Consider the following 13,028-nt stretch of genomic DNA (forward strand, 5'->3'; position numbering starts at 1 on the left):
CGACCCATATTAGATCTAAGGGAGCTGAACTGTTATGTCACCTACCACCGCTTCCACATGGTGTCCTTACAGCAGATTATGTCACTTCTCCGGAAAAACGTCTGGATGGCCACCCTCAACCTCCAAGACGCGTACTTCCACCTCACCATCCACCCCTTCCACCACAAATACCTACGCTTCGCAATTGGTCAACAGCATTACCAATATGCAGCCCTACCGTTCAGCCTTTCAAGCGCCCCAAGAGTCTTCACAAAGACTATGATTGTGGTGGCGGCCTTCCTCCGTCTCAAGGGAATCTCCATCTACCTGTACATCGACGATTGGCTCTTGGTAGCATCCTCCAAGGACACTCTGGTCTCAAACATCAACGAGACAATGGTACTCTTGGAAAACCTGGGCCTGCAAGTCAATCTGTAAAAGTCTCAACTTCAACCGGTCTAGAAAATACAGTACATCGGTGCTCTACTGGATTACCTGCCACAAGACAGAGCGGCAGACACCATCCACCTAGCCACCGTCGTCCGTACCCAACCTTCAGTCACGGCCTTCCAGATACAGAGGCTACTCGGTCTTATGGCCACAACTACGTCGGTCCTGGTCTTCGCAAAACTAAAAATGCGTCACCTACAACTGAAGAATGCACATACCCCCTCCCAATATACGAGAGTCTTTACTTTGGTGGACTGTCCCTTCCAATCTTTTCCAGGGAGCACCCTTCCATCCTCAGTCACCCCAAATCACCCTAACAATGGATGCTTCCCTGACGGGCTGGGGTGCCCACACGATGGGCCTTTGTGTTGGAGGCAAATGGGATGCGCAGAAGAGGAAGTGGCACTGAAACTGCTGGTAATACCGTATGCTGTCACCAGCTTCCTACCTATGATCAAAGGGAAATGTGTCACGGTCCTCACGGCAACACTACTGCACTCAGTTATGTCAACAAGCAAGGGGGCACTGTCTCCCTATGCCTCTGCAACCTTTCCATCCAGTTGTGGAACCTTTGTATCACCAACAACGTTTTCCTCATAGCTACACACATCCCTGGACACATGAACGTGCAGGCAGACCATCTGAGTCGAGCAGGACTCAGCCTTCACGAGTGGGAGATGAAACCAACCTACCTCCTCCCACTCTTCTGCAGGTGGGGAGTTCTCCAAGTCGATGTTTTTGCCACCAGAGCCAACAAAAAATGTCCTTTGTTCTGCAGTCGAGGTGGAAGGGATCCACAATCTCTAGGAGACGGTCTCCTCTATCCATCATCCACAGGCCTTCTTTACCTGTTCCCTCCACTTCCCCTGCTTCTGAGAGTGGTTCGCAAAATCATCAGAGACGGAGCGGACTGCATCTTAATAACCCCATGGTGGCCGAGGCAACCATGGTTCTTGACCGTCCTCGAGTTGTCAGCAGGGGTCTACCATCAATTCCCTCTGGCACAGGACCTCCTCTTCCTGTCCGACTCTCCTCTCCTGTGCCATGACATGCCACGGATGAAGTTGACTGCCTGGAGAATACCGTCAACACCTTTTCCACCCACATAGCGAACATTTTATTAAACACAAGAAAGCCTACTACACGGAAGTCCTTCCATTACAAATGGCAAAGGTTCTGTTCCTCCTTGGGTGACGATGCCCCTCGAGCCACCTCCATGGGGCTCGAGAAAGTTTTCCAATTCCTCCTGTCCCTCGCTGACTCGGGACTCTCTCACTCCTCGTTAAGAGTTTATTTGGCCGCACTTTCGGCCTACCATGTTCAAGTTGACGGGTGCACACTGTTTTCACATCCGCTTTCAAAACGTTTTTAAAAAAGTTTATTGCATCTCTACCCTCCTGTAGAAACTCCTGTCGTTCCCTGGGACCTTCCTCTAGTTCTTCGTCAGCTCACGAGGAAAACCTTTGAGCCACTCGCAACTTGTGACATGAAATTCCTGTCATGGAAGACGGCCTTTCTGTGAGGCGAGTTGGAGAAATACTGGCTTTCAGACATGACACGCCTTACTTGTCCTTTTTGCCAGACGGTGTCCGCCTCGTCCCTGACATCTCATTCCTGCCAAAGGTAGTGTCAGAATTCCACCTACAGGCAGAGGTCTTCCTCCCGGATTTCTTTCTGGCTCTGACATCCTCAGAGGACAGACTGTTACACACTTTGGATGTGAAGCGTGTGCTCCTGTTCTACCTGAACAGAACCCGCCCAGCGAGACGTGACTCCCAACTGTTCATCTTGTACGCACCAGCAAGGCTGGGGACTCGCATCACGGCTCTGCACCTCTCAAAGTGGATTGCGGGGCTCATCCACCTCTGCTATTTGATCGCCAAACAGCCATTGCCTGGCCCATTCAACCCAAGCTGTTGCAGCCTCCACTGCCTTCCTCCAGTTAATGGACATTTGCAAAGGCGCTACGTGGGCCATGCCTAACACCTTCATAAGGCATTACGCCCTAGACGTCCGGAAGAACTCTAATACCAACATGGGACGTCACATTCTATCTTCGGCTACACAGTAAGGACCTGCCAGCACCCTCCTCCAGGTAGGCCACTGCTCGCTAATCTCCTATGGGTGTGAAGCACAGAGACCACGTTGAAGATAAACAGGTTGCTTACCTGTAACTGGTGATCTTCGAGTGGTCATCTGTGCATTCACACCACCCGCCCTCCTTCCCCGCTGCTGTCAGCTTCTACATTTTCAATAGGGGTTGATTCGCGGCGGTTCGAAGGAACTGGCGGGATGTCCACGCCCACCCCTCTGGGCATGCGCGGTGGGGTTCCTGTGCATGCCCAAGGTCTGGGCATGAAAATCCGTTAAAGAGCTTGCTACAATGCCGATCGATCCAGCGCGTGCGCACTGAATCCCATGGGTGTGAATGCACAGATGACCACTCGAAGATCACCAGTTACAAGTAAGCAACCTGTTTTTTCTGCGAGCATCCCTGTCGAACACTCAGAATGTTTGACAAATGTCTAATTAGATTAAAACGCTAACCATCTTGCCTTCCGTTTTCCTTATCCAAACCAGACACAGATGAGTGCTCCATCGGGAACCCGTGCGGAAATGGAACGTGCACCAACGTGGTGGGGGGCTTCGAGTGTGTATGCGATGAGGGATTTGAGCCGGGGCCCATGATGACATGTGAAGGTAAGGGGGTTAAGTGTTGCCTGTGGACCTGCTGTCATTTGGGTCTGGGGAGAAGGTAGGGTTTTTTGTCCGTTCACTGCTCCTTTCTTGTCCGTTCAGTGCTCCTTTCCGACATAGATCATATATGAGCCTGCAGTGCGATGTGGCTGTGAAGAAAGCTAATGCAATCTTAGGGTGCATTAACAGAAGCACTGTGTCCAGATCACGGGAGGTGGTAGTTCCGCTCTATTCTGCTGTGGTCAGGCCTTACCTGGAGTCCTGTGTCCAGTTTTGGGCACCACATTTTAGGAAGGACATTGACAAGCTTGAGCATGTCCAGAAGAGGGCAACCTGGATGGTGAGAGGGTTGGAATCCAAGTCTTATGAGGAAAGGCTGAAAGAGTTGGGTATGTTTAGCCTGGGAAAGAGAAGGCTTAGAGGGGACATGATTGCAGTCTTCAAGTATCTGAAGGGCTGTCATGTAGAAGATGGAGCGGATCTATTTCTTGCTCCGGATTGCAAGACTAGATCTAATGGGTGGGAATTACAAGGGAGTTGTTACCGGCTAAATATCAGGAGAAACTTCCTAACTGTAAGAGTGGTTGAGCCTCGGGAGAACAGTCTGCCTCGGGAGGTGATGGATGCTCCTTCGCTGGACGTTTTCAAGCGGAGGCTGGACGACCATCTTTCGGGTAGGGCTATCTTTCGGCTATGCTCCTTCAGAGTGCAGGGGGTTGGACTAGATGACCTGCAAAGTCCCTTCCAACTCTAACATTCTATGACTCAGTTGTCCCCAAGCATGCCCCAGCATGACTCAGAGAGCACGGAGCACACAGCTCCGTCTTGTGAACCAGTCCTAAGTAGTATCATCAATCTGACACCCAAATGTCTTGTTCAGGCTTTGATTGTGAGCCACTGATAATCAGAGCCAGTGCCCTGAAGATCCTGCCTCACTTTTGTCCACGGAGTCCTCGACCTTCCCATCAATGACTGTGATCTCTCTATTTCTTCACACTTTAGGAGGTAGGAAGAGTCCTGCAGGAACGGCCTCTCACCTTTCTCCCTCTCCCTTCCCCCTAGATATCAACGAGTGTGCCCTGAACCCCTTGCTCTGTGCTTTCCGGTGCATCAACACCCTTGGCTTCTATGACTGCACCTGCCCATCTGGATACACCCTGCGAGACGACCGGAGAATGTGCAAAGGTAAAAACTATTCTCCAGGACCTACACCAGATAGAGATACCAAAAGATTTTGAATAGGTGAAAGTATCCACCCATGATAAGAACTTTGGGGTCCAAGGAAACTCCGTAACCCTTTTATGAACAGGGCCACGCGATATACCTCAGCTAATATAAGAGCATCCGAGTAAGACAGTGGCTTACCACTGTAAGACATTGTGGATCATGCTTGTTCACCGGTCTCAGCAATGGAGAGATCTGCTTTGTTGACTTCCCTTTCTGTGTTCATTTGAGCCCATCTTTCGCCACACGGGAGCCAAACCTGACCCTCTTGCTATATTTAAAAAAAGAGAGAACATCCAAAATGTCCCGAGTCCCCACAGTCCAAGCAGATAGGCTCAGGGTACTGAGATGTTATCAGGAGGCCGTTAATTCTCACGTTCTGTCTTCTGCAGATTTGGATGAATGCATCGAGGGGATGCACGACTGTGAATCACATGGGATGATGTGCAAGAATCTAATTGGAACTTTTGCTTGTATCTGTCCACCTGGGATGCAACGCAGGCCTGATGGTGAAGGCTGCACAGGTGATTTTAAAAAAAAATCAATCAAGTGTCTAGTCATCAGAGCTGTGGGGAAAACCTTTTGAAATATCTGACTATGAAGCAAGATATCCTCTCATCAGGGCTCAGTCTTCACTGCTTCACAGAAATTCCTCATCCCACTCCTGCAGCTGATGGACATAGAATCTGCTATGTTAAATTACATTATAATTTTCAGATTTTCCTGCAAATCTGGGGAGTGCCCCAAGTTTGCTGGAAAATCTGCTCACCCTCCATGGGGCCCCAGTCTGCAGGTTTAGCTTTCCACAGGTGGGGGCCAGTCAAACTCTCTCAGCCTAGCCTACCACACAGGGTTCTTGTGAAGATAAAATGGAGGAGAGGAGAAGGATGTGAGCTGCTTTGGGTCGCCATTAGGGAGAAAGGCGGGGTAGGTAGGTATGTATGGATAAATAAATAAAATATTATAATTTTGCATTAATTGTGCAAAAAATGCATCGTAATTATGCAAAAATAAGCAAATTCTGATTCTCGTTTTAGTCCTCTCCTATTCAAAGTGCAATGGGAAACTATTTCCCAAGTATGTCACTGTTTCGAAGTGTCCAAAGGCAATCTAAGGCAGGCTAGTGTTATCATCTTTCCTGTGACAGATGAGAGGCCAAGGAACCCTCAGTTTAAAATATGTATACATAAAAACTAAAATTCTAGATCCAAATTATTAAAAGCTTCCAAATATTTCATTGTGCACCCAAAGCTTGCTTCAGCCAAAGACCATTGAATAATTCCATGGCAGAGACAACACCTGAACCCACAACTTCCCAATTCTTTGCTCAACTCCTCTGCAAGTAGACTATTCTGGTTGTAGAGGCGAGGATCACTTCTCGTCACAGTTCTAATAGCCTGCCTTTTCCTTCTCTGTTGCCCTCAGATGAGAACGAATGCCGTACCAAGCCGGGTATCTGCCCCAATGGGCGCTGCGTGAACACTGTGGGCAGCTACCGCTGCGATTGCAACGAAGGCTTCCAAACCAGCCCCTCTGGCACTGAGTGCCTTGGTAAACAGCTTGTCCACAGCTTTTTCTTGTGCTTTCAGACATTTCAGAGTTTTGTACTTATGTGATTGTCGCATGATCATATGATAGCCAGGTGTGCTGACTTGGCTGGTAGCCACCGAAGCAATAAGCTAGAAGCTGAAGACACGAGCCGGAATCAAGGTCAGTGAGAAAGCCAAAGGTCTGATAGCTGGGAAGTCATTTCAATAATGTAGGTTTCCAAAGGCAAGGAGCGACTGCTGCACACTCAGAAGCAGGTCTGATTTTGCAGAGTTGCTGCCGCGCTGGAGCAGGTGCACCAAGGGGTTTTAGACAGATCCTCCCTCCCTTTGGAGTTGAGTCTGCAAAGGCTTACAACTCCTCTCGCTGACGTTGCTGGAGCTGCAGCCTGGCACTTCTTCTTCATTCCTGCAAAGTCAGCCTCTGCTGTGCCCTACGTCTGGGGCACTCGGGGGAACTAGGTCTTGGGGAGTCTGGCCTCGGGGTGTCTGCGGCTGGGGTCGCTGGCCCCGGCTCAGGAATGGTCTCTCCTTCTGGCTGCACCTCTTGTGCAGCTGCTGGGGACTCTTCCACCTCCTCAGGTACTGCTGAGGGTTCTTTCTCTGGGCTGTCTCTAGAGGAGGCTGAGTTGTTCCCTGCCTCTTCCTCCTCTGAGGAGGGGTCAGCCTCAGCCAGACCCACGACACCAGGTCAGGTTGCTGGATCTCAAGGTTTTATCCTCTATAACGGTTTTCAGGCTAAAAAATGAGGGGAGGGGGTAGTAGTAAAGGGTAAAGCCAGGGGTCATTTCCTGCAGGAGCACACAGGATCAGAGCTCTGGCAGTAAAGAGCCCAGGGGGCGGGCACATAGAACAAGCCCCGCCCCCTGCTCCCAGCAGCCCTCAGTCAGAGCAAGAAGCAGACAGGTAAGTTGCAGAGCCCCCTCCCCCAGCCCCCCGGTCCAAAACAGTCCAGTGGCACCTTTAAGACCAAGTTTTATTCAGGTACAAGCTCTCCCTCCTCGGCGAGGACAGATCTGCACATTCCCCCCCCCCCAATAGCTAGCAATCCAAAACAGTCCAGTGGAGCCTGAGCGGTGGGTGTTGCCTTCTGACACGCTTCCGGTGATGTCAGGGGGTGTGGCATATGCAAATAAGTTATGCTAATGAGTTACGCTAATGAGCTCCTGCATCTCTTTTTTTACAAAATGAGCCCTGGGGAAAGCTATATTCTGCTTGGCTGACTCTGCGTATTCATCAGACTCTTCCCATAAACCACCAGGTGATATCCTCTACCGTGTTCTAGTATGCCTCCCCTCTGCCCCTCCAGACTCCACTCCCAAGTTCCAAGCCCTTTCCCCTCAAGGTCTGAGATCTGAACAGTCTGTCATTCGGGGAAGAATTCAGGGCGAGTATCCAGGGGGAAGGAGAAGCGGCACCTCTAGGCAAAGGAGTCCCACATAGTTTAAGGTGAAACAAGCAGGAACCCACGAAAGAGCTGTGTCAGCTACCACCCCTAAGTTGTAAAGCCCTCCCAAAATCATGCATCATCTTTAGACTTTCTAGCATAAATATACAAAGATGTCCAATTCAATATCCCACATTCAACTTTCTGTTCTCCTAATTTTAATGTTTTACAAATTCACTATGACAGACGCTATGGATTTGGAAGGCAAATCGCAAAAGGTATTGAATTCAGCACTACTTTATCATGGAGTTTTATATAAAATCTTTTTTGTTAAAACAAAGGAAAATTAAATGTTTGCTTTTAAAAATATTGGGTGGCATTCGGAACTTTAAAAAGTTGGGTTTCGAAAATTCGTCTGAATTTAATGGGTGTGCTGAATTTTCGAAAATCACAATAACCTTTTCTTTTCCTTCCTGGGGTTTAATTATTTATCAAGGCCTACCTGCAGCAGCACACTGATTTCTCCATCTCCCCCCCCCCCCCCGCCCCACGGCCCAGATACTCGCCAAGGATTCTGCTTTACCGAAGTGCTCCAAACCATGTGCCAGATGTCTTCCACGAACCGCCACCAGGTCACCAAATCAGAATGCTGTTGTAATGGAGGCCGTGGATGGGGCCCCCAGTGCGAACTCTGCCCCTTTCCAGGCACTGCCCTCTACAAGAAAATGTGCCCCCATGGACCAGGCTACACAACTGACGGGAGAGGTGAGTCTGTCCTTGTGGAGGTGGAAGATTCTTGTTGTGGTCCCACCTCATGCTATGGGGGTGCAGATCCTTATTAACATAATGTATGAAGCTGCCCCCTACCATTGGTCCATCTGGCCTCGTATTGCCTACTCTGACTGCCAGCACCCCTCCAAAGTCTCAGGTGGAAAAAGGTTGTTCCCATCACCTGAAATCCTGTTGACTGGAGATGCCAGGGACTGAACCTGGGACCTTCTGCGTGCAAAGCACGGCCTCCACTACTGAACTGTGTGGCCAGCTGCCCAATATTTTAGCAGTTCCTACTAAAGTCTCTGTCCCTGTTTACCAGAGCATTTTTCATAGCACAGTGAAGCTATGCAATAGCTCCAGCTGCTGGCCAAAAAAACCCCTTCAATGCATTTCAGGACACTTCAGCGCTGTCTAGTTAAGTCTAGTGAACTTTTTGTGGAACAACTGGAAAAAGAAGAGTGGTGATACTTGCCCATTAAACTTGAACTCCTAACTGAAATTTTGCCCTGACCTGAATGGACCAGGCTAGCCTGATCTCATTTATTTATTTATTTGATTGAATTTCTATACCACCCTCCCCATAAACCAGGCTCAGAGTGGTGTAAAGGTAAAGGTTTCCCTTGCTCGAAAGCCAGTCAAATCTGACTCTAGGGATGCAGTGCTCATCTCCATTTCCAAGCCGAAGAGCCAGCGCTGTCCAGAGACGTTTCCGTGGTCATGTGGCCGGCATGACTAGATGCCGAGGCGCACGGAACGCTGTCACCTTCCCACCGAAGTGGTACCTATTGATCTACTTGCAATTTCTTGCTTTCGAACTGCTGGGTTGGCAGGAGCTGGGGCCAGAGACGGGAGCTCACTCCATCACACAGCACTCAGGTCTCGAACTGCCGAGCTACCGACCTTCCTGTCTAGAGTTCAGCGTCTTAACCACTTGAGCCAGCGCAGCCCCTCAGAGTGGTGTACAACAGTTTAAAATGAGGAAAAATTAGAACAATCAAATAGACTATCATAAAAACATATGCCTCCACGGCACCACGAACTATCATAAAAACATATGCCTCCACGGCCCCCCCTATAAATATTTGACTCCCATTAATAAGGGGGGAGGAGAGTGAGGAGGCAACTGATAGATTCGATAGCTGTTAAAAACTGTTGCTGTCCTCAACCGTATGTTTGGCGGAGCATCTCCACCTTGCAGGCCCTGCGGAATTGTAACGAGCCCCGCAGGGCCCTGACAGACGGTTCCACCAAGTCGGAGCCAGGACCGAGAAGGCCCTGGCCCTGCTTGAGGACAGCCGGACACTCCTTGGGCCAAGGGCTTCCAGTAGATGTCGTTCTCCTGCGCATAATGCTCTCCGGGGCACATACCAGGAGAGGCGGCCCTGCAAGTACGTTGGTCCCTGACTGTTTCTCACCAGATCTCAGAAGCTAAGAAGGGTCAGCCATGAAATCAGCACTCCATGAAACTGCAGAGCGGTCGGGTTAGAACAGATAAAAGGAAGTGCTTCTTCACCCAAAGAGTGATTAACACATGGAATTCACTGCCACAGGAGGTGGTGGCGGCTACAAGCATGGACGGCTTCAAAAGGGAATTAGATAAGCATATGGAGCAGAGGTCCATCAGTGGCTATTAGGGCTCTGTGGCAAGAAAGGCTCTGTCTTCTTGGTGCTTGGGGGGGGCAACAGTGGGAGGGCTTCTAGTGTCCTGGCTCCACTGGTGGACCTCTTGATGGCACCTGGTATTTTCGACCACTGTGTGACAGAAGAGTGTTGGGCTGGATGGGCCATTGGCCTGATCCAACATTGGCGTCTCTTATGTTCTTATGATTAGTATTTGGATGGGCAACCACTAAGGAAGTCCAGGGTCACTGTACAGAGGCAGGCAATGGCCCAGCCACCTCTGAACGTCTCTTGCCTTGAAAATCCTGCGGGGGTTGCCATAAGTTGGCTGTGACTTGAGGGCACTGCCCACCACCAACAACTGAAATTTTCAATACCCATTTCAGAACTACTGCCCCTTCTTTTATGTTTTTAACACCAGCTCTCCAATAAGAACATAAGAACATAAGAGAAGCCAATGTTGGATCAGGCCAATGGCCCATCCAGCCCAACACTCTTCTGTCACACAGTGGCCAAAAATACCAGGTGCCATCAGGAGGTCCACTAGTGGGGCCAGGACACTAGAAGCCCCCTCCCCACTGTTTCCCCCCTCCCCAAGCTCCAAGAAGACAGAGCATTCCTTGCCCCAGACTGAGAGTTCCTATCTACACCTTGCAGCTAATAGCCCCTGATGGACCTCTGCTCCATATAAGAACATAAGAGAAGCCAATGTTGGATCTGGCCAATGGCCCATCCAGTCCAACACTCTTCTGTCACACAGTGGCCGAAAATACCAGGTGCCACCAGGAGGTCCAGCAGTGGGGCCAGGACACGAGAAGCCCTCCCACGGTTGCCCCCCCCCCCAAGCACCAAGAATACAGAGCATCCCTTGCCCCAGACTGAGAGCTCCTATCTATATTTTGTGGCTAATAGCCACTGATGGAATTCTGCTCTATATATTTATGTAATTCCCTTTTGAAGCCGTCTGTGCTTGTAGCCACCTTCACCTCCTGTGGCAGTGAATCCCATGTCTTCATCATTCTTTGGGTGAAGAAGGACTTCCTTTTATCTGTTCTAACCCTACTGCTCAGCAATTTCATGGAATGCCCATGAGTTCTTGTATTGTGAGAAAGGGAGAAAAGGACTTCTTTCTCTACCTGCTCTATCCCATGCATAATCTTGTAAAACTCGATCATGTCACCCCTCAGCTGTCGTTTCTCCAAGCTAAACAGCCCCAAGCGCTTTAAGCTTTCTTCATAGGGAAAGTGTTCCAACCCTTTTATCATTCTAGTTGCCCTTTTCTGCACTTTTTCCAATGCTATAATATCCTTTCTGAGGTGTGGTGACCAGAACTGTACACAGTACTCCAAATGAGGACGTACCATCGATTTATACAGGGACATTATGATACTGGCTGCTTTGTTTCCAATTCCCTTCCTAATAATCCCCAGCATAGTGTTGGCCTTTTTTATTGCAGTCGCACACTGTTTGGACATTTTCATTGAGTTATCTACCACGACTCCAAGATCTCTCTCTTGGTCAGTCTCTGCCAGTTCGGACCCCATCAACGTGTATTTATAGTTAGGATTTTTGGCTCCGATGTGCATCACTTTGCACTTGGCTGTCCCTCTTTTTAACTAGGGAAGTCACCCTCCTGTACGTAGGGCAGGTGCTTGACCAGTAAGCTGTGCCTGCCCTTGAGTCCCAACCTCCGGTCTCAACTAACTCCAACGATTTCCTGCAAATAATGTTAGGAGCTGCAATTCTGGGATGCAATTCTGACAGAGAAATTCCTCTCCCTTCCCCCCCAATTCTGACAGAGGAATTCCTCTCCCTTCCCCCCCCCCCCGTGAGTGCAGATATTGATGAATGCAAGGTGCTCCCTGACCTCTGCAAGCACGGGCAGTGCATCAACAGCATGGGTTCTTTCCGCTGCCACTGCAGAGTGGGCTACGCCACAGACCTCACCGGCACAGCTTGCCAGGGTAAGTGGGACGCTCAGGTTAAGGGGTCTGGCAACTGGAAGCCAGTTTAGTTGCCCTCGGTTATGTCTGCACCAACAATCTGATCAGATTCTTTTTGTCATCGCTTGCTGCCCCCCCCACTCCAATATACTTGAGCTTTGCTCTAAAGATTTTGCGTGAAGCCGTAGAAGGGTAGTGGCTAAGGGCTGCTGTCCTTTGGTGCACGTTTAGGCCAGCCTCCTAGAGTTGTTGAACTGGGCATTTACTGGGGTCCCAATACTGGGGGGAAAGCCCTGTCAGCAGCATCACACTGTGTAGTAATGGTTAGAATGTCAGTTGGCCACCCAATGGTTCCATGGGTCAGTTAGCCCAAGAAAACATTTACACGGCTGGGATGGAAGTGCTGGTGCCAGTACTCAGGTGCCCCAGCAGATGTCTGGGAGGGTTTTGAAAGTGGTATGGTATGTTAGGACTTTCCTTCCCATCTCACCCCGATTCTCTTGCCCTTAGACCTTGATGAGTGCAATCAGTCCCCCAAGCCATGTAATTTCATCTGCAAAAACACTGAAGGTAGTTTCCAGTGCTCCTGTCCCAGGGGATATATCCTGCAGGAGGATGGAAAGACTTGCAAAGGTAAGTCTGGAGGGTGGGGTCCCTGCAGCCAAAGAAACGCAGGGTAAGGCCCAGTCTTGCTGTCTGTATTTAAAGTTGCCTATGATACATTATGCTGGAAGTGTAAGAATGAGACAGGGACTTATCACCACCTGTGGTGGAAGTGCTCTACTGGAAAGACTTAGAACTTCAGCTGCAAGTACCTAGATGTCAAAGATGTGAGATGCAATCTACAAATTCCTGGAATTCATAGTCTCCTGTACACATAATGATTTCGATTAAGAATTAGTGGTGCCCCCCCAAATTCACATTCACCTGAGTTCGTAATGCAGTTCAGAACGCATGTCTCCAAGCCAAGGTGAGTATTGACACTGAGTGTTCTCCAGCTCAGATTGCCATGGGGTGGTTGGGACGATAGTGGGTAGATGGGAAGCCATGCAGACAGGCTCAAGAAAGGGTAGAACTCCTCCTAGATTTCCCAAGAACACTACTTGGCAATGTGACATAGATTCTGAGTTCACGGCTGGGCTTGGAAGAAACTAGCGTATTTGCCTATTTTTTTGTAAAATAGATTGGTTCACTAAGCTCCCATTTTTAATCAAGCTCAGACGGGTTTGATCACTAACAATAGATTTGTTTAGCAGTTATTATAAATACTGTTATAATTGTTTAGAGAAGGTATTATTATACTTTTGAACATTTCTTGTATACTTTAAAAACTAAAATAAATAAAAAGATCTGCTTAGGAGTTACTAAGAATGATTATCCTACACGGTTGTAGCAGGAATATTTGTG

General features: G+C 49.2%; 1 protein-coding gene across 1 annotated transcript in view; it reads left to right on the top strand.

Annotated features, from left to right (window-relative positions):
* Window positions 1-13,028, top strand: part of FBN3 (fibrillin 3) — a 248,900-nt gene that overhangs the window by 224,720 nt on the left and 11,152 nt on the right. Inside the window, exons 49-55 of the mRNA XM_015413252.1 lie at window positions 3,010-3,129; window positions 4,189-4,311; window positions 4,743-4,874; window positions 5,776-5,901; window positions 7,843-8,049; window positions 11,517-11,642; window positions 12,132-12,254. Of these exons, the coding sequence (XP_015268738.1) occupies window positions 3,010-3,129; window positions 4,189-4,311; window positions 4,743-4,874; window positions 5,776-5,901; window positions 7,843-8,049; window positions 11,517-11,642; window positions 12,132-12,254 (957 nt within the window). The remainder of the gene's footprint in view (window positions 1-3,009; window positions 3,130-4,188; window positions 4,312-4,742; window positions 4,875-5,775; window positions 5,902-7,842; window positions 8,050-11,516; window positions 11,643-12,131; window positions 12,255-13,028) is intronic.

This window comes from Gekko japonicus, unplaced genomic scaffold, assembly GCF_001447785.1.
Source record: "Gekko japonicus isolate JY-2015 unplaced genomic scaffold, Gekko_japonicus_V1.1 scaffold914, whole genome shotgun sequence".
Classification (NCBI taxonomy): Eukaryota; Metazoa; Chordata; class Lepidosauria; order Squamata; family Gekkonidae; genus Gekko; species Gekko japonicus.